Consider the following 18,440-nt stretch of genomic DNA (forward strand, 5'->3'; position numbering starts at 1 on the left):
TTAGCAAGCCTATCAATACCCTTTTACGATTATTGCTACTTTTTCGAAATAAAATAAATTTATTATCAAAAACCTTTTTTTCTTAGTAAAAATAAAAATGTTATTTTATATCAAGTTTTTATTCATAAATTTTTATAATGTTGTATAAATTTCATTAAAATTTACGTGCATATTAAGGTACTTATCTTCTACATATATAATCTTCATTAGGTATATACATGATAAATAAAATTCATAAAACATTAAAAATCAAAAAATTAGATGAACCTTGGCAATTAAACTTTATTAAATAATAGTTGTTTATAAATTATATTATATTATTATTTAATATTATTTTGATAATGAAGATTTTATTTTGCAATAATATAAACGAAATTTTTTACCTTATGAACTTTTGATGGAAATATACAAATTTAAAATAATAAAGAAAGCCGCGAGCGAAGCGATCGGCTTAGTTCGAAGATTTTGATTCAAATCTTTGCTGATCTGTAATTCGCGGAAGCCGCGAGCGAATCGATCGGCTTAGGTCTAAGATTTTGATTCAAATCTTTGCTTATATTCCTTAAATTCTTTATGAAACTCGCAACAGTTCCATAAAAAATTTTAAATTCTAAACTGTCGAAATTACCGATCGGTAATCACACCCTTCACGGGTGTGTCACTTTTTACAGGTGTGTCACTTTTAGCTAAAATTACCCCTACTCTTTTTGATGGTGAATAAAATCTGGATTCAATGAATCGGATCATTAGATTACTATATGCGTAATGTTGAGTACCATCTTTGAAACATGATAATACTACGAACTTATATGAGAAATGACTGGATAGTTCAGAAAGTTGTGTTTCAAATTTTATGTTTCAATTTCAATAACAATCAGTTTCTCTAAATACCTCATATTATACCGATATTGATTTTTGACATTCTAAAGGATTTCGAATTTTGGCGTACTTTCCTCTCAAAAAAATTTTTGAATGAATTTGTGGTCATCCAAAATTTCATAATTTTACATATAAATTATGATAATATGTATGGCAAGCGTTCCACATATCTACTTAATATTGGTCAAATTCTAATTTAAAAAGTTAGTTTACAAAACATGGACGGAAATCTCCCAGGCACAGGAGAACCATGCATCGGAAACTACATTCCAGTTAGGACTTTAGGTGAAGGAACAACAGGAAAGGTTAAGCTTGCTTTTAATAAAGACACAAACGAAAACGTTGCAATTAAAATTATTCCAAAAAGCTCATTTGAGAAGAAAGCCGGTCTTGAAACTAAAGTACAGCGAGAAATAGCTCTCATGGGGTTGGTCAAGCATCCAAATATCATGAGACTTATCGATGTTTTTGAAAGTCCAAAGCATTTGTATTTAGTTTTAGAATATGCCCAACAAGGTGAATTATTCGATTATCTTATATCACGCCGTGTCCTTCCTGAGGATCAGGCTCTTGATTTTTTCAGACAAATTATTCTTGCTCTCGAATATCTTCACAAGCACGGTATCTGCCATCGCGATCTGAAACCAGAAAACATCCTTCTTGACGCCTCAACAAGAATTAAAATCGCAGATTTTGGTTTTGCCCGATGGATTAAAACAAATATCGCTGAAACATCATGTGGATCACCCCACTATGCAGCTCCTGAGGTTATTAGTGGAAAGGCATACGATGGAAGGAAGGCTGATATATGGAGCGTTGGAATTATTTTATTTGCTCTTTTAGCCGGCTATCTTCCATTTGATGATGCTTCCATCCGATCACTTCTCCATAAAGTTAAGCGAGGAACCTTCCAAATGCCCGCCTTTCACCCAGATATTCAAGATTTAATTCACAGAATACTCACAGTCGATCCAGACCGTCGTATAACCATCGAAGAAATCAAGCAGCACCCATGTTTCCGCCAAGGACTCAATCCAGAATACATATTACCAAAGCCATTACCATTTGTCAACGTTGGCCCAATCAATGTCGAACAAATCAATCCCGATTTACTGAAAAACCTTCTCCGCATTGGTTTTAGCGAGGAAGATTTACAAGCGGACCTTTCTTCCCCCGAAAATACGATGGCCAAAGTATTCTTAACGATGCTTGAGCAGAAGACAAATATAATGTCTATACCATGGGATGCCGCGGATTCCAATTCCGTTGATATTCTCCAACAATCCGAAATCATGACTCCGGTACATGTTGTTCATTTCCATCCAGACTCAGCAGATCCATTCCAGAGACACGGTGTCACCCCATCAGAATCACTATCACTCAGCCAGATGTCCTATGCTACACAATACACTTGGGGCGTTGAAGAACAAAATAATTACCTCCAAGAGAAGACTTTCGAGACATTTGGTATAACAATATGGCAGATAATGTTCAATATCCAGACCCAGCTCAAATCTATGGGAATGCAGTGGTTCCATCCAAATCCTCAGGAAATTATCGCAAGATCTGAGGAAGTAGACCTCTACGTGACAATCGAAGGAACATTCAGAACAACAGAGGATGTAAATGTAAGCCTGAGATTGTTACACGGTGATGGCTCGAATTTCAACGAATTGTATGAATCTCTTCAGTCTGCACTTGGCGTTGTAGCATAATATTATTTATTTTTCTTATTATTTCTTATTTTTTTTTATAAATCTCTCATACATTATATATTTTTTTTCATGATAAACCAATTTTCATTAACTTCATCTCAACTTCAATTTTTATGATAAAATTATGAAAATTTTCTGATATGTATGAGCCATAAAGAGCATTATCATGAAAATGAGTTTGAAAACAATTTTCACGATTCTTACTTAATGAAGGATTTACATTTAGGATCAATGTATATAGCTTCAATAGCTGGATATAATGTCATAATTCGTCTGCTGTAATATAATTTTTTACCAAAAATTTTAAAAAAGTACTTATTTATTATTATAAAAGCTAATAAAGGTTAAAAAATGTAAACCGACCATAGCTCAGTTGGTTAGAGCATGGGACTGTAGAATTGTGGTTATCCCGGGGTCACTGGTTCGAATCCGGTTGGTCGGATTACTTTTTCATTTTTTTGATTAATATGTGGAGACCAGTATGAACTGCTTATTAAATTAGCTAAAAAATGTTGATGAATATCAATATATAGTGTATTGGTTTCTATAATTTATATCTATATGCATTTGATTGTAAATATATTTCATTAGAAACAATCATAGCCCTTAAGTTAAATTTCAATATTATTCTCTTGTATAATGATTTTCAGTTCAGAAAGTCTACTGTTTTGAATTGTCCCAATTTCATATTGGAGATTGAAGACCATTTTTTTAATTCGTAGAAAGACTGTTCTGTAAAATCATGATTTAGAGTGTTGGTTTTCAAATTTATTCTAATTGATATAAATTTAATTCATAGATATGTTTATGGTGATAGGCTTATATGTTTATATTCATTCCAATAAAAGCAATGATTGAGCATAACTTTCAGCAGAAATAAAAATTAAATTATGGAAAAAGGAAATGTAAACAGAAACAGGGGATATTAGTTTAGAAAGTATGTGGTATATTCTGATGTATGCTAGTGTTCTTGAGAGTTTCTCAGTTTTGTAATAAGATGGCCCAAATCGGTTAATATGCTTGTCACGACAAAATAATTTCCAAATTGAACTGCTCCAATTAATTGGCATACATATGAGATATAATGTTCTCTACATGTTCGAGAAATCGTCTGAGCCAATTGCATTTTAGAGATCATAAGTTGCTTTACATGCAATATTAAGATGATGTAAATTTACAAATCGAATCATTATAATTAATTAACAGATTCCCGGTTCTTATTGCCTTCCTAAAAAGTCAATATTAAATCTTGAATTTTCATGGGGTAGTAGAATAATATCGAAATGATGTTGTGGGCAAATGGATACACTTATTAATGCTTCTCTAAAAATAGGATCGAAATTACCTTTGGTTCAAGTGAAAAAGTTTTCATCTTTACTGATAAGATTCAAATGACATTCAATTATTATACGTGCTCACAATTTTGAGAGGACAAAATATAAATCTTTAAAATTTGAGAGATAAAATAGGGATTTGATATAAGAAATGATAAATACATTGAACTAATCCAAATATAGAATATATATATTTAATTACAAGCTTATAAATTAAATATTAATTATAATTTTTACCAAAATTAACTATTTTATCATAATTTTGCTGAGTACTATCGGGATTTGCTACATAAATAGGCATTAGTATACATAAATGATATAATTAATAATAATTGTTTCGATTTCTGAATAATCAAGTCATATTTGTTTATTTACATACTCGCATAAAAATATAGATTTTTATATACACTATCATTGTATTTATCATAAATATACTTATAGATATCATTATGGTCGATATTGGATAAGAATGTGAAGTTATATTCAGTTTTTCATACTAATTCTTAGACAAAAAATAATAAACATTCAAAAGTAGCATATTTAATGCAAATAACGTTAAAAATATTACAATTTGAAAATAATTTTATTAATTAATATCAATTATTTGAGGCTCATAGTTACGTTTAGAAGCATATTTAAAAAATTGGTCTGTTAAAGCATAAATTTTTTCGTCGTCAGTACATCCAGCTACATCTGTCTCAACTTTTCCACCAGTAATTCCTCCAATAGTCTTTATATGAATTCCAGGTAAAATGTCACTCCAATCCCACTCATCTTCGAAAGAATCCAAAGGAACAACATGATATTCATAAAAAAATCTGTCATGATCAAGAGTTACATAAGCATTATGACCATTAATTATCATATGAAAAATCGGGCGATCATATTGGTCTAACTCATAATAGGCGGACTCTAAATTTAATACAAAATTTTCCATGTTTTGAATTGTCACTTTTCCAAAAAAAAATAATGACACTTTCCCCGAGGCACATATAATTACTTAATTTAGAAGATTATATTTATTATGCCTTGTATTTTGCAACTTTGGCTCGTAGTTCACAATAGGTACAAAGTATCTCTTTTTGATATATTTCCAATATAGGTTTAACGAAGGAATGATATACCCCACACTGTTTCACAGAAGACAATTTAGGAGATTGTATAATTCGTTCTTGTTATTGTGAAAAAGATAATGAAAATTGAATGAAAATTAGAAAAATTTAATAATTTTAGTGGTTATTGAATATCTTTTCTAGTGCGAGGTTGATGTTTCCATTTGTTTGCTTGAGGATTGATATATTTGTCTCTTTGTCTAGGAATCCCATTTCACCAAGTGTATTTAATTGCTGCTCATACTTCTTCTCATAATTATCATTATCGTTGGAACCATTGATTTCGACACCCTTGAAGACATCAATTCCATTAGCACGAAGTATTCTGACTGTCTCTATGAGATTATGGATATCTCCAGCTGCTTCTGCCTTCTGAATCATAGCAGCCATTTCTGGTGTGCGTTCAACACCTGTAAGATTGTAAAAGTTTTCTCTCTCTGAATTCTGACGTTCCGATTCTTCCGAGTGATGGCAATCACAGTTGAATGTGTTTTTGAGTATCTCGTTGAATTCTTCATTATTCTGGAGTTTCTCGGCATCTTCTTTGAACTGTGTCATTCCTTGTGTGAATGTCTGAGACAGATTCTTCAACATTCAAATGATTTGCTTGAATGTCTCTGGATGATCTACGAACTGCTGAATTGTTGGGTGAACCAGTGGATGTGCAGCGAGCATTGGAAATTGGTTGATGATCTGGTAGATTGACTTTGGATCTTTTTCGACTTGATCTAACATTTCCTGAATCTTCTTTGGATCGAAGAATCCGAATGGAAAACCTCCAAAGCATTTATCATCGGATGAAGCCTTCTTGACCATTTTGAGAGATGTATTTTCTTGAATTCCGCTCTCTTCGAGTGTTTTCTCGTCATCGAGTTCTTTGTCGTTTAAGAAGAGATGCATGTCATCATAATCTGTTTCCTTGATTGAAGCGATTATTGCTTTGAGTTCAACAACAGTTGACTGAGCACTTTCTACTTCTACTTCGAATGCCTCTGTGTTTTCACCAGTGATTTGGATCTTCATTCTTGAAAAATGATTTTCTTTTTCAATAAGATTTCATGAACAGTTTTTTTCATAGAATTTTTTTTGAAAAATTTGAAAAAATTAAGTGAATAATATAGGGTGTCCAAAGGTGTGTTTAGCACAAACCTGAATACTGCGAATAGAAATAAACAAGTTACATATATATAAAGTTTATTTAAATATAATCACCATTGGATTCAATCACGCGTTCGCAGCGATCGATCCAGGCTTGAAAGACACGCTTTAAATCATCATGAGAAAATTGCTCAAATTGCTCTCTTACAAAATTTTCAAGATCATCTGGACTCGCGAATTCGCGTCCTTCAGCTCTCTTTTTTAGCGTGCCGAATAAATAAAAGTCAGAGGGTGCAATATCAGGTGAATAAATTGGGTTTTGAACAACTTTGACATTGTTTTCCACCAAGTAATTCATTACCTTATGACTTTTGTGAACTCTTGAATTATCAAAATGAATTGCAAACTTTTGTTTTTGTTGTTTGGATTTCTCAAACTCATCAGAATTGATAATTTGAGTAAGAACATTGTCAATTAGATACTGAGCATTCATCGTATTAGGTTTTTGAAGAATATCAATTGCGATGATGCCATTCACGCCCCAAAAAACCGACAACATCATCATTGGTGTGTCAATTTTTTTCTTCGGGAATGTTTGCGGATTTTCATCCTTCGGGATCCACATGATTTTGGCTTCTGTTGCATATTGAAACCAAGACTCGTCCCCTGTTACTAAAAAGCGAAACTTCTTGGATTGATACGCACGCAATATAGAGAGGAGCTCTTTCGAAGATTGGACTCTAGATTTTTTTTGAACTGAATTAAGGTTGTGCGGAACCCAACGTGTATACGCTAGTTTGTAGTTCAAATAATTGTGCATATAATAACTGACTGTTGTACGTGGTATCTTTGTCATCTCCTCTATCCTTCTGAGTGATGCTCTTGGGTCTTCATCTAGCGCTTGAAGAATTGCTTTGATTTTTCTTTGATCCGGCGATTTTTTGTCAATTTTTATGATGGGCGCCTTTTTGTTCATGAAGTGATACATCCTAACATGATACGTTACAGTGGAATAGCTAGGAGCATCCATACCGAAGCATTTTACCAATGTCTCGTAGATTTTTTTACAGTCTTTGCATTTTTTTGCAAGAGCGAGGATGTTTTCTTTATGATTCATTAAAAAAATGAAAAAAATCCCGCCAAAATTTCCCGCGAAACCGCCTCTTGTCTCAAAATTCATTTTATATCCCGGCATGGCGCCAAAATACAACATACTCATCATATACATATATTCATATTTTTTATTATATATTTATAATCAGCATATATCTCCTTTAATAGTCTCATATAGAGCGCTGTGCTAAACGCACCTTTGGACACCCTATACTTCAATTATAATATACTTTTTAAAATATCAAAAATGTTTTCATAAAATTTTGAAATTCATTTGAACAATTATCGAATAATAAAAGTGACATTTACCCTTTCAAAAAATTATCGATTCTGACAAAATTTTCCGAAACATTCAAATTATTGATTGAATTATTGTAAACTTTTTTCGATAATTGTTCAGCTAAATACAATTTAATGAGTAGGTTTCGGTGGGTGCTAGAAAATTTATCGTTACATATAAGCTTGATGGACCTGAGATTTTAGCTTTAACTGGAAAATTAAATTTCGATTATTTCCATATTTTTAAATATTTGTAATTCATATAAATTACCTATTGCTTCCATCATTACATTGTTGCTTTCCAAAGAGGCTTTCACGAATATTTTTAGCATTAGTAAAATTTTAATGCTAAAATACTTTAATTACTTCAATGCTTTGTTGCAATTAATTGAATATATGGCAGTCCCAACGGGAACCGCGGTAATTTACCGAGGTTTCCGCACACAGGTTCCTTTTTTTAGGAATTTTTTAGATTAAAAAATATGCTTTGTAAATCATTTTTTGTAAATCGGCAAAAATTTGGAAATATTCTGACGACAATAAATCTGGGAATAGTATTTTAAATACGAGAACAACCTATTTAAAAGTGTTTCGCTCGATTTTGTATAATTTCAAATTTTCGCATATAGCTTTCCGTGAATTACCGTGATTTTACCGCCACATCAATAGTTTACGACACTTTTTCCGTAAATTGAGTAGTTTACTGCACTTTTTCCGTAAAATTGAGTTACGGGAATCCGTAAGATTACCGTACCTCACTTCTAGTTGAAAATAGCATTAGTATATAATAAATAGATATATTATTCATATTTTTGATTTTGAATTACGGAAAAAGTGAGTTCAGAACTTCCAATTATTATTTGCTTAATTATGTTAAAAATACTATAAGGAATTAAAATACATAATGTTGAAATTTGAATTACGGAAAAAGTGGGTGTGAAAGTGAAGTGAAAAAGTAAGATATTTTTTGTTGAAATAATCATAGTTGTACAATTTTGAAACTATATGTAAAGCTATAAATTGAATAAATTCAAAAAAAATTGTTTATTCTTATTAATAAATTTATATTAATCAATATTTGAACAACCCGTAATTAAAATTGAATTCCTCTTAAAATTTAATCCATACGTTAATTTTTAATTTGCTCGGCGAATGCCGAGCTTCCCTACTTCTCTTGTCATTCCTTCAAAAACTCTAATCTCATCGCACTTACAAACATCATGATTTGATGTATTGTCGAGAAATCTTAGACTTGTTTGTCATTTGATTATAGCATTTGAAAATCATCTCGAAAATCGATTAACAAGACAATTTCCCAAACATCTACATACAAGTAGATGATGGTAAACCCATTAGAGTTGTTTTGCTATGATTCCTCCAATCTTATGATGAGAAAAATCATATCAAAACAGCTCTAATCGAACATTCTACACAGCTTAGCATCCAGCTAGTTCCAAGTAATGCGATTACAACATCAACGGCCAAAGCCTTTCAGAGTCCTTTAATCATTTCTTCTCATCTCAATGTGAAGTGGCCCCAAACGAACTACAAGCTGACGTTACAACGCATTACAACACGGTTAATACGAGCATATACATTAGAGCTGCTTTGTTATGATCTCCCTCATCAATTGATGAGAGATCTCATTATGAAGCAGCTCCAATCGAACTAAAAACCTACATACAAATGAGTGAAAACAAACTCATTAGAGTTGTGTTGCTTTGATTTCTCTCATCAGAAGATGAGAGATACCAGAACAAAACAACTCTAATCAAACTTTCTACACAACTCAGCACAGTATCAATGCAAAGTAATGCGTCTGTATCGTTAACAAGCAAAGTTGTTTCGGGTCCTTCCATTTTGGAAGAATTCGGAACAACTTTGCGAATTGATAGTGTAAACCCATATACATGAAAGCGTGCATGCATAAAGACAGGTATTGTCAGCAATGACTACCTGCCCAGCTATGAGTGATCAGAGAGTTACCATCTCAGGCTTTTTGAGAACGTTTCAGCCAGGACCCTCGTATGTTGACTGTGAGAAAGTTAGTATACAAGTCATGTGTACGGCGGCACTGCGTTCCACCTTACCCAATACTTGTGAATTTGACACTTTACAAACCCGCCAACCACTTCACTAACGAACTCACTAATGTAAAAAATAAACGTTCTCACTATCGTTCTCACTAACGACTTCACTAATGTTCTCATAAATTTTCCTCAATATCTTCATCATCAGTGTTAACCCTATTGTAGTCATACTTGAAGCCATAAACTTTCTCTAACTTCTTAACGTACAATTTACATAACTTACCTTCGTCATCGTATGGTTTAATGATATAACTATTTCTATCTTTATACACAGTCAATGAAAAGTCAACTGGTCTCGGATGTATTTGAAAGAACATGTTATGCTCAGGAAGGAAGAATAAATGTTTAAATGTATGTTTGTTATACTGTGGAATTCGAATGAGTTGCTTTTGTTCTGTCATTTACATCCAAATAAAAATTTTCAGTAAAATAAAAAATAAACTTAAAAATTAATGATATCACCACCCTCACACGTATGAAAACATAGCACAAAAATAAATTTAGGTGAAGTGGTGAGATCTCACCTCTTTTTTCACCTGTTTTTTCACCCTGTTGAATTCATTGCTTTATAACTCTCTTCCTTGGTTTCTTTTTAGTTGCTTTCTTCACGTCTGTCTCCAACTTGACTGTCTTTCTTCTTCGTCCGTAATGATACCAGTTACTTCCACCAGTCAATGGGTCAAATGGTCTTTCGTAAGGGTTTCCATACATTCCATAGGGACCATACGGAAGAACTACTGGTGGAGAAGAAACATTTTCTTTAGTTCCATCGAATCTATTTAAATGCATTGTTTCACCTTTCATCTGGTCATTAAAGTCTTTTGCTGTTTTGCAAACTCATCGTCCTTTCCTAAAGCATTTTCTGACTCAGTCGCAACCAAATTGGATGCTTTATTTATGAGCCCTATTTTATTTAATCTTAACTTCTTTGCAACCCAGCCTCCAATCTTTCCTTTATTTGCATCTAATGTCTTTGAAACCCTTCCTCCACTCATTTTATTTACTGCGTCATAAGCTCCAAGTGCTTTTGCTCCAAATGCTAATGCTTTTGTTCCCATTGCGCCTAAAGCTGCCCAAGCTACCATTTACACCATATTAAAATCATCTCTCTTCAATATTATCTCATAAAAGTTCTCGTTACTGGAGAAAGTCAATGAAACATAAGCGTTCTCACGGGCTTCGCCCTCACCGCTTTGCGGTCTATCTAACTTCTTTCTTATATCATCTATACGCTTCAAAATGTCTGAACAATTGCTAACATCTTCTACAACAGTTATTTCATCATGAATGACCTTCAAGAACAAGCTCATTTAATATGCAATTAAAATCATCTCAATAATGAGTCCATCCTTTCCATCTTTAGGTAGCACAACATCTTTCATTGAAGAAGGTTCGACAAGTCTTATGTTAAACTTACTGACAAAGTTTGTTATACTATAATGCTTCGGTGGCGAATACATATAGTTTGAAAGACATAATATAGATTCTTCAGCAAATTCACTTATACTGGATTTTATAACAATGTTCTCACGAGACCAAATACCACCAATTGACAATCTTGTAAGCAATCCTGCTGAACCTTCTACTGTAAACGTCGATGGTAACATTCCACGAAGGTCATCTATTGACATCGTTGAGTCACTGTATTTAAATATTTTCTTAAAGCAATCGTCATTATCTAACCATGCAATAGCTTTGAAGTTTTCATTCGAATATACATCTGCTTCATTAAATGTAAAACCTGACTTCTTTGCAGAGATGACTTTAAAATCTATTGAGTTTGTTTCAAAATTATATGCTATGGTAACTTCTGAAGGTAATGGATGTCCTTCCGCAGTCAGTTGTTCTCTCACTACCGTTTGAAGCTTTGTATTAAAAACTTTCATGTCATCTCCTGTATCTAAGTTCACATACACAGCAACAGGAAACTATCTTGCTTCTTTGTTTCATCATTATATCTCAAAACATTAAAGTTCTTCAATAATATTGTTCTTCCTGCTGGAATACTTCGAACCTGTCTGATTTCAATAGCTTTCTCACCTCCTACATACTCTACCCAGTGTCTTGGATATTCATAAGTATACTGACTTTCTTGAATTTTGGTTGGTTTCATCATAACATGTTCATAGTATATCTTTATACTCTTGTCAGTTAGACTCGGTGCTATGTTCTGAATATTTCTGACTTGCATTTTTAATGGAGATAAAATGAAGCATTTAATACATGACGTAGATGAAGACATGAATGAAACTACAGACAAACTTAACTCTTCTCTCATTCTTCCTTTCAGTAAGGACTATGAGTTCTGTTCAAATGGTGGTTTATTTCTATTGTGGAAAGATGGGTTCAGGTAAGACATTTAACCTCATTCGTCATATACTCATAACAGAACGTTTAGGAAACGACTCTTACTATGACCAAATCATTATATCAGCAACTTCAGACTCTATGGACTCAACAGCGAAAACATTTATGTCAAAAGTTCAAGCCTCTGTCGTTAAAGTTCCAGACAGTGAACTCATTGAATTTCTTCAACGTTACATTCGACGTAAGAGGAAATATTATGCCATCGTTGAATTTATACAGTCAGGAATGCAAAAGACTTCTGAGGAGATGGAAAGAATTATTGACAAACACCACTTACGTCAATACTCAGGAGTTTACGATATGAAACGACTTACAAACTACATTCTGTCAAAACTTTCAAAATACCCCTTCAAAAAATATCCTTCAAACACTCTGCTCGTTTGCGACGACTTCGCCGGAAAAGGTTTAGTGTCAAAACCAGACTCACCATTAGCTAACATCATTACTAAAGTCAGACATTACCACTTAACTGTAGCAATACTTATGCAAACATGGAGGTTTTTAGCTTTAAACATAAAACGTCTCATAACTGACTTCGTTATCTTTCAAGGTTTCTCACGTTATGATATTGAACTCATTTGGAAACAGTCAGGTATAACATTACCTTTTGAAGAAATTTGGGAAGCATATAAGTCTCTCATCTCTCCTCGTTCATACCTTGAGATTCATATCATGACTAATACCATTAAAGTCAAAAATATTCCATGGGAACGACCAACATTGTTTTAAAGTTTAACCTTCAATTGACTGATGGTAAACAAATTCCATGCATCTCTGTCGCCATTTCTGTTAATATTTTTGCTGTCATTCATATCATCCACTTCCCCATCCGTTAGCTTTTGAGGATATGCGTTAGAATAGCTGTTCTTAAATGAAGGCTTTTCACCTTTGAGAGCATAAACTCTATAACTTTCTGCATACTTTATGTTTGAACCTCCTGAGCCATCATTGACATAAATTTTTATAGGCTTCCACCCTTTGTTCATGTTCCTGCTTCTTCCCTTAGCTCTTTTGTTCAGTAGTTCTACATCTTTATACACAGCACCTGTCTCAGTGAATTCAACAATATTTTCATTCGTTAGCTTTACATTCAAACCCTTGTCGAGTATATTGTTCATTTCATACATATAAAAGGTTTTTATTCTATATGAAATGAGAAGCAAATCCATCTTAGCTGGTGCCGTTAATGTTCCAATTGAACCAACATCAAATGTTGACTCACGAACGACAAACAATATTGTCATAAAGAACTATAGTTCAGAGTGTTTGAAAGAAAAAGAACCAGAGCTGAAATCCGTGAATTTAAACTCAGCTTCAAACGCTAACGCTACATCAGATGTTAAGTTAGAGTATCCACCACTGGACCAAATTCTTTCAAGAGAAGCCAACGACAACCCTTACACAAATGTTCAAACAAATCCTTCAGATAACGTAGACCATTACCTTCTTCAGTTATACCAAACAATTTTACTCAAAGACGATAAGAAGCTTTTGACAAATCTTATAAGCAAGAACCAAATAATTCTAACAAAGGAGGACCTTGAAAATGTTATCTCACGAATAACAGGGAAACAATGTGTCATTGACTATCTCGACCCTGAAATCGAATGCTGTGGTCAAACTCCACTATTCATGAAAATAGGTAACATCCGCATCATTGAAACACCAGGAACTACAGGAGTTGAGTTTAAGTATAAATATTCGAATGATATACAAAACTTTCAACAGAATATAAACTTTGTTTGAAATATGTTTTAGTAAATTAAAGCAGTCAGGAGGGCTCTTTGAGCCCATCTTGGCGCTTTGCGCCGTCAGTCAAAAAAATTTCAAGTTAGCAATTTGTAATATCTATCCAAAACTTCTTCAACAGTATCGAACTCATCTTCATAATGCAAACCTAATCTTATTGACTTGGTGCAGTTTTCACTAACACAATATTTTTCTGTTCTCTTGACTGACATAACTAATTCATTTGTTTCATCAAACAGCAACAACCAAAGTTCATGACCTAATACATAACATTCATACTTTATATTTTTAGCTCTGAGTTCTCTTGTAAGCTGTTGCATTTAATATTTTCTAAAAAGTCAACTTCAACAGTCATTCGCACTGGTGCCTTCAGTTCTACAGGCTCTCCTTGAAAGTCAACAAGTCTGAATTGCATGTCTTTCAAATTATGAGGACTAATGCGAACCCATTTACCTAAATGAGTTGCTATGACAGGAACGTTTGGAATGAACATTGAATTGACTGCATAACAGAAGGATTTATATTCTACTGAACCTTTACTATTAACTCCTGAAATGCCTGTGACATTAGCTATTTTAGACTCAATGTACAAACAATTACCATAACATACGTATGGAACAGATTTCATCTCAATCGTTTTGTCAACACTTTTCAAAGGAAATGTCATATGGTATGCACCCAAAAGAAGTTGTACTCTATGACTCATTCGTGTTATCTTAAACTCCTTCGCATAACTGAACTTCAAAACTCCTGCAATAAGTTTAACATTCATTAAGTTTTCTTCGTTATCCTTGTTTATTGTAGTATTTATGAGAGCATTTAACACTCCAGCTAATGTTTCCATCTTATATTCTACATTATTGTGAAATCTTATTTCGTGCTTCTTTCCATCTATTTCAATCTCCATGAAATCTGTTTCATCTGTTATAACGAATGAAGCGATAGTATTGAAGTCAACCATTCTGAATGCAAGCGCCTCATTCTGTAGACCTAAGTTTGTTTGTAGCTTTACTGTCCCGTATTCGTTTGGGTCTGTACTTTGCAAATAGAACAACATTTTATTCTCATTAAAATATGAGTATAGCTGCATATGCGTATGAAGCTGACAGAGCTAAACGTTTATATTTTGGTCAATACTCTCTCACACTTACTGACAAATATATTGTTATCACTGATGGAAATACTGAGAAATACATAACATGGAAGGACTATGAAAAGTTTGACCCTATTTTAACTCCATGTACTATGCCGTTTATAAAGGACGGTGAAATTATTGAAAAAGATAATACAACCGTATATAGGTCTGTTTATGAAGCATTAGAATATATGTTGAATCATAACCCAAAAAGATTTGACCCAAGCACTACACCATGTGCAATGCCTTTTATTAAGGACGGTGAAATCGTAAGAGTTCCGGATTCAACGGTTTACACAGCTGTTCAAAACAGTTTACAAAACATTTTAGCGAATATCTTTAATTCAGAAACTACAGAAATAAAATTACCATATATAACAGATGCTAAAGAAATTAAATCAAAAACGACAACATTATTTACGTCACTTAATGATTTAATGACTTATATCATTAATATTCCTGCACCAACTACAGCATTTGATCCAAACTCGACGGTTTGCAGTGTACCTTTCATAAATGACAGTTCATTAATTACTTTAAGGGATTCGACAGTAAATGAATCATTAAAGGCGTCATTAATGAAAATCATTGATTTTAATTCATTCACGAATACATATAATTCATTCATTAATGTTTCATATGCTTCTAAAGAAGGTGAGCCAAAAACTATCGATAAAGCGGTGTATGAAATAAAAGCATCAACGACGAAATTGAATTCGTTAACTTTTGACGGTGATAGTTTCGTTAATGACATAACATCGGGGAAAACAATTTTAACGAAAGAATACTTAAAATCTCATGTTAGTGAGTTCGTTGAAATTGAAAAAGAAGGTGGAATTAAGTTCGATCCACTGAATTTCATTTTCAGCTTAGCGAATGCGGGTGTTAGTTTCGCTGAATGGACAACTATACAGAGTGAAATAAATGCAATATGGACGTTTTTGGGGTCAAAAGCGGGAATGGGTGAGCTTGTAAATGCTGCAAGAACATTAGGTGAAACAGGAAATTTTGTAGATGGTTTTAAAAGACTTGTTTCAAATGTTTTAACAAACACAAAGAAATTATTTAGATATACCGTACATAACGGACGGATTTTCGAACAGATAGCAACAAACCCTCCGGTTATGGCTGCGTTGATGATGGTTAGAGATATAAAACCACGTAACGACGGGAACGAAGAACATGAACAACAGGATACTGGTCGGGTTATTCGAGACATTAAAAACGTGTATCCTGAAGTTATTGATTTATTTAGAGGAGTTAATGATTCAATTTCAAAACATTCTATAACCCTCGATGAAGAGAATAAATTAACAGATTATATATTCGTCATTATTGCAGAATTAATGAAGAGAATAAATGAAAAAGGAATTGGTGATATCATTAATGTCAGCGATGTAATGATGAAAAGAAATTTTGACTCATTATTTACAAAACCGAAAACAGAATATAGTCTTTATGACGTAATTACCGAATTAATGAAAAAGATTAATGATAATAAGAGTTCTGGCGGAAGAGTTGAATTAGAAGTGAATGAGATGAATGAGAAATTAGCCGAAAAAGCAGATAAAAACCACGTTCATTATATAACTTCAGACGAACAGATTATAACGGACTACCATGGATATTTAACACGAACTGAAGAAGAAGTGAAGACGGAAGATGTTAATGAAAGAAGATATAAATTCATTCGTGCTAAAGGTTATGACATAAGCTGTACTGTACATTATGACACGGGTAAAGCGCTAGAAGCATTTGGTTATAACAATGAAATTTATGCTTCATACTTCTTTGTTAACGGTGTATTAGTTGAACCAAGATTTACATTGAGAGTTAAGGCAAAAATAACTTTTGAAGATGCTATTAAAAGTAAAGCTGACAAAGATGAACTTGACGCAACGAACAAAGTTTTGAAATCTCATAAACACAATATCTCCGATATAAATGAACTTCAAGCTACATTAGACAGTAAAGCCGACAAGAACCATACACATAAATCCTTCACTACTGTTAGAGCAGACGACATAATATTGAACTATACCCTTGGTTCAAGTGCACCTTTAGAGAATCCAAGTACAAGCGTAAAAGATACACTAAACTCCTTAATAGTAAATGTATGAACATTGAAGGTCATGTCAGAAACTTTGAAACACATGAACTACCAGCAATGTTAGATAAAAAAGCAGATAAAGAACATACACATAAATCCTTCACTACTGTTAGAGCAGACGACATAATATTGAACTATGATTTGGGTTCAAGTGCACCTTTAGAGAATCCAAGTACAAGCGTAAAAGATACACTAAACTCCTTAAATAGTAAATGTATGAACATTGAAGGTCATGTCAGAAACTTTGAAACACATGAACTACCAGCAATGTTAGATAAAAAAGCAGTAAAGAACATACACATAAATCCTTCACTACTGTTAGAGCAGACGACATAATATTGAACTATGATTTGGTTCAAGTGCACCTTTAGAGAATCCAAGTACAAGCGTAAAAGATACTCTTAACAATTTAGATAACAGTTGCAGGAATATCGAAGGTCATGCCAGAAACTTTGAAAGCATATGAACTACCAGCAATGTTAGATAAGAAAGCAGACAAAACAGAGCTTCAAACATTAAAGACTGAAATACTTCAAACATTATATCCTATAGGCTCTATTTATACGTCAATGAACTCAACAATCCAGAAACAGTTTTAGGTTTTGGTACGTGGGAACAGATTGTAGACAAATTCTTATACTGTGCTAGATATTCAAAGCAAACAGGAGGTTCGAAGAAAATTAAAGAAGCAAACCTTCCACCGCACACTCATACAGGAACTACAAACACAACAGGTAATCATTCACATTCAATAACAAAAAGAGGTTATACAAATCTTGCAGCAGGTTCGGATAGACAGGGAATGCATAGATATGATATTTCAAGTGACCAGTAGATTCAAGCGCAGGTATTTTCTGTGGAACCACAGGAAATCATTCACACACTTTCACAACAAATCCAACAGGCTCGGGTGAAGATTATATGCCACCATTTGGACTATATTCGCATGGTACCGCGTTCAATGAACGCGCTTGAGCCTAGAATAAATCTTTTAACTTTACATAAAATGAGCTTGAAAGAAGTATTCGAACAAATCCATGGAGGTCATTTAAGAAGTTCATGAAGCTGCAAAGAGTTGGGGATTTACTACAGAGCTGAAGTGAAAAGGTTCTTTGACAAAAATGTTGTACATCAAACAAAAATAAACCCTTACGACTACTTTTTACCAATTTACTCCAATACTCCTGACGCATACCAATTTGACACTCTCATTCAAAGCAGAAAAGGAGACATAAACCATTCCTCATCTTCATTAATGTTAACACTCGTAAAGCATATGCATATCCAATGAAAAATAAAGGAACTCGTGAAGTGTTAAGAGTTTTACAAAAGTTTGTAGCAGAACATAGCCCAAGTACTTTAACATCAGACCAAGACAGTGCATACCTCAGCAATGAAATCACAGATTTTCTCATTAAGCATAAACATACTCACTACACTACTGAAGACCATAACCATA

General features: G+C 33.3%; 8 protein-coding genes, 1 non-coding gene and 2 pseudogenes across 11 annotated transcripts, besides 9 other annotated features; 5 read left to right on the plus strand and 6 right to left on the minus strand.

Annotated features, from left to right (window-relative positions):
- Positions 1-704: part of a mobile genetic element that runs on past the window's edge.
- Positions 675-704: a terminal%2Cinverted (terminal inverted repeat of MuDR-3_TvMULE3 transposon ID:TVAGG3_0272510).
- A 392-nt stretch (positions 705-1,096) lies between these two features.
- Positions 1,097-2,671, plus strand: TVAGG3_0272520 (STKc BRSK1 2 domain-containing protein; the record flags this gene model as incomplete). The annotated part of the gene is made up of 1 exon (XM_001580959.1): positions 1,098-2,594. The coding sequence occupies one exon, from the start codon at positions 1,098-1,100 to the stop codon at positions 2,592-2,594; it is 1,497 nt and encodes a 498-aa protein (XP_001581009.1).
- A 281-nt stretch (positions 2,672-2,952) lies between these two features.
- Positions 2,953-3,036, plus strand: TVAGG3_0272530. Its single transcript has one exon. It is a non-coding gene; the product is annotated as a tRNA-Tyr (tRNA).
- Positions 3,037-5,157: 2,121 nt separating this feature from the next.
- Positions 5,158-5,634, minus strand: TVAGG3_0272540 (ubiquitin family protein family; the record flags this gene model as incomplete). Its single annotated transcript, XM_001580960.1, has 1 exon — positions 5,158-5,634. The coding sequence occupies one exon, from the start codon at positions 5,632-5,634 to the stop codon at positions 5,158-5,160; it is 477 nt and encodes a 158-aa protein (XP_001581010.1).
- On the minus strand, positions 5,635-6,063 carry TVAGG3_0272550 (ubiquitin family protein family; the record flags this gene model as incomplete). The annotated part of the gene is made up of 1 exon (XM_001580961.1): positions 5,635-6,063. One exon carries the CDS (start codon positions 6,061-6,063, stop codon positions 5,635-5,637), a length of 429 nt encoding a protein of 142 aa, XP_001581011.1.
- Positions 6,064-6,158: 95 nt separating this feature from the next.
- Positions 6,159-6,186: a terminal%2Cinverted (terminal inverted repeat of Mariner transposon ID:TVAGG3_0272560).
- Positions 6,159-7,462: a mobile genetic element.
- Positions 6,239-7,366, minus strand: TVAGG3_0272570 (Mariner transposase; the record flags this gene model as incomplete). The annotated part of the gene is made up of 1 exon (XM_051228639.1): positions 6,239-7,366. One exon carries the CDS (start codon positions 7,364-7,366, stop codon positions 6,239-6,241), a length of 1,128 nt encoding a protein of 375 aa, XP_051098369.1.
- Positions 7,435-7,462: a terminal%2Cinverted (terminal inverted repeat of Mariner transposon ID:TVAGG3_0272560).
- A 1,181-nt stretch (positions 7,463-8,643) lies between these two features.
- Positions 8,644-8,717: a mobile genetic element.
- A 330-nt stretch (positions 8,718-9,047) lies between these two features.
- Positions 9,048-9,307: a mobile genetic element.
- A 335-nt stretch (positions 9,308-9,642) lies between these two features.
- Positions 9,643-10,178: a terminal%2Cinverted (terminal inverted repeat of Maverick transposon ID:TVAGG3_0272600).
- Positions 9,643-18,440: part of a mobile genetic element that runs on past the window's edge.
- Positions 10,179-10,409, minus strand: TVAGG3_0272610 (protein of unknown function, DUF4107 family; the record flags this gene model as incomplete). Its single annotated transcript, XM_001580962.2, has 1 exon — positions 10,179-10,409. The coding sequence occupies one exon, from the start codon at positions 10,407-10,409 to the stop codon at positions 10,179-10,181; it is 231 nt and encodes a 76-aa protein (XP_001581012.2).
- Positions 10,934-11,811, minus strand: TVAGG3_0272620 (annotated as a pseudogene). The gene has a single exon. A coding segment is annotated over exon 1 (878 nt).
- On the plus strand, positions 12,093-12,716 carry TVAGG3_0272630 (protein of unknown function, DUF4106 family; the record flags this gene model as incomplete). The annotated part of the gene is made up of 1 exon (XM_051228640.1): positions 12,093-12,716. One exon carries the CDS (start codon positions 12,093-12,095, stop codon positions 12,714-12,716), a length of 624 nt encoding a protein of 207 aa, XP_051098370.1.
- TVAGG3_0272640 (uncharacterized protein) lies at positions 13,140-13,429 on the plus strand (the record flags this gene model as incomplete). Its single annotated transcript, XM_051228641.1, has 1 exon — positions 13,140-13,429. A coding segment is annotated over one exon (290 nt), but the record flags the coding sequence as incomplete, so codon positions are not given.
- Positions 14,017-14,793, minus strand: TVAGG3_0272650 (uncharacterized protein; the record flags this gene model as incomplete). The annotated part of the gene is made up of 1 exon (XM_051228642.1): positions 14,017-14,793. The coding sequence occupies one exon, from the start codon at positions 14,791-14,793 to the stop codon at positions 14,017-14,019; it is 777 nt and encodes a 258-aa protein (XP_051098372.1).
- Positions 16,231-17,418, plus strand: TVAGG3_0272660 (annotated as a pseudogene). Its single transcript has one exon. A coding segment is annotated over exon 1 (1,188 nt).

This window comes from Trichomonas vaginalis, chromosome V (assembly GCF_026262505.1).
Source record: "Trichomonas vaginalis G3 chromosome V, whole genome shotgun sequence".
NCBI lineage: Eukaryota > Parabasalia > Trichomonadida > Trichomonadidae > Trichomonas > Trichomonas vaginalis.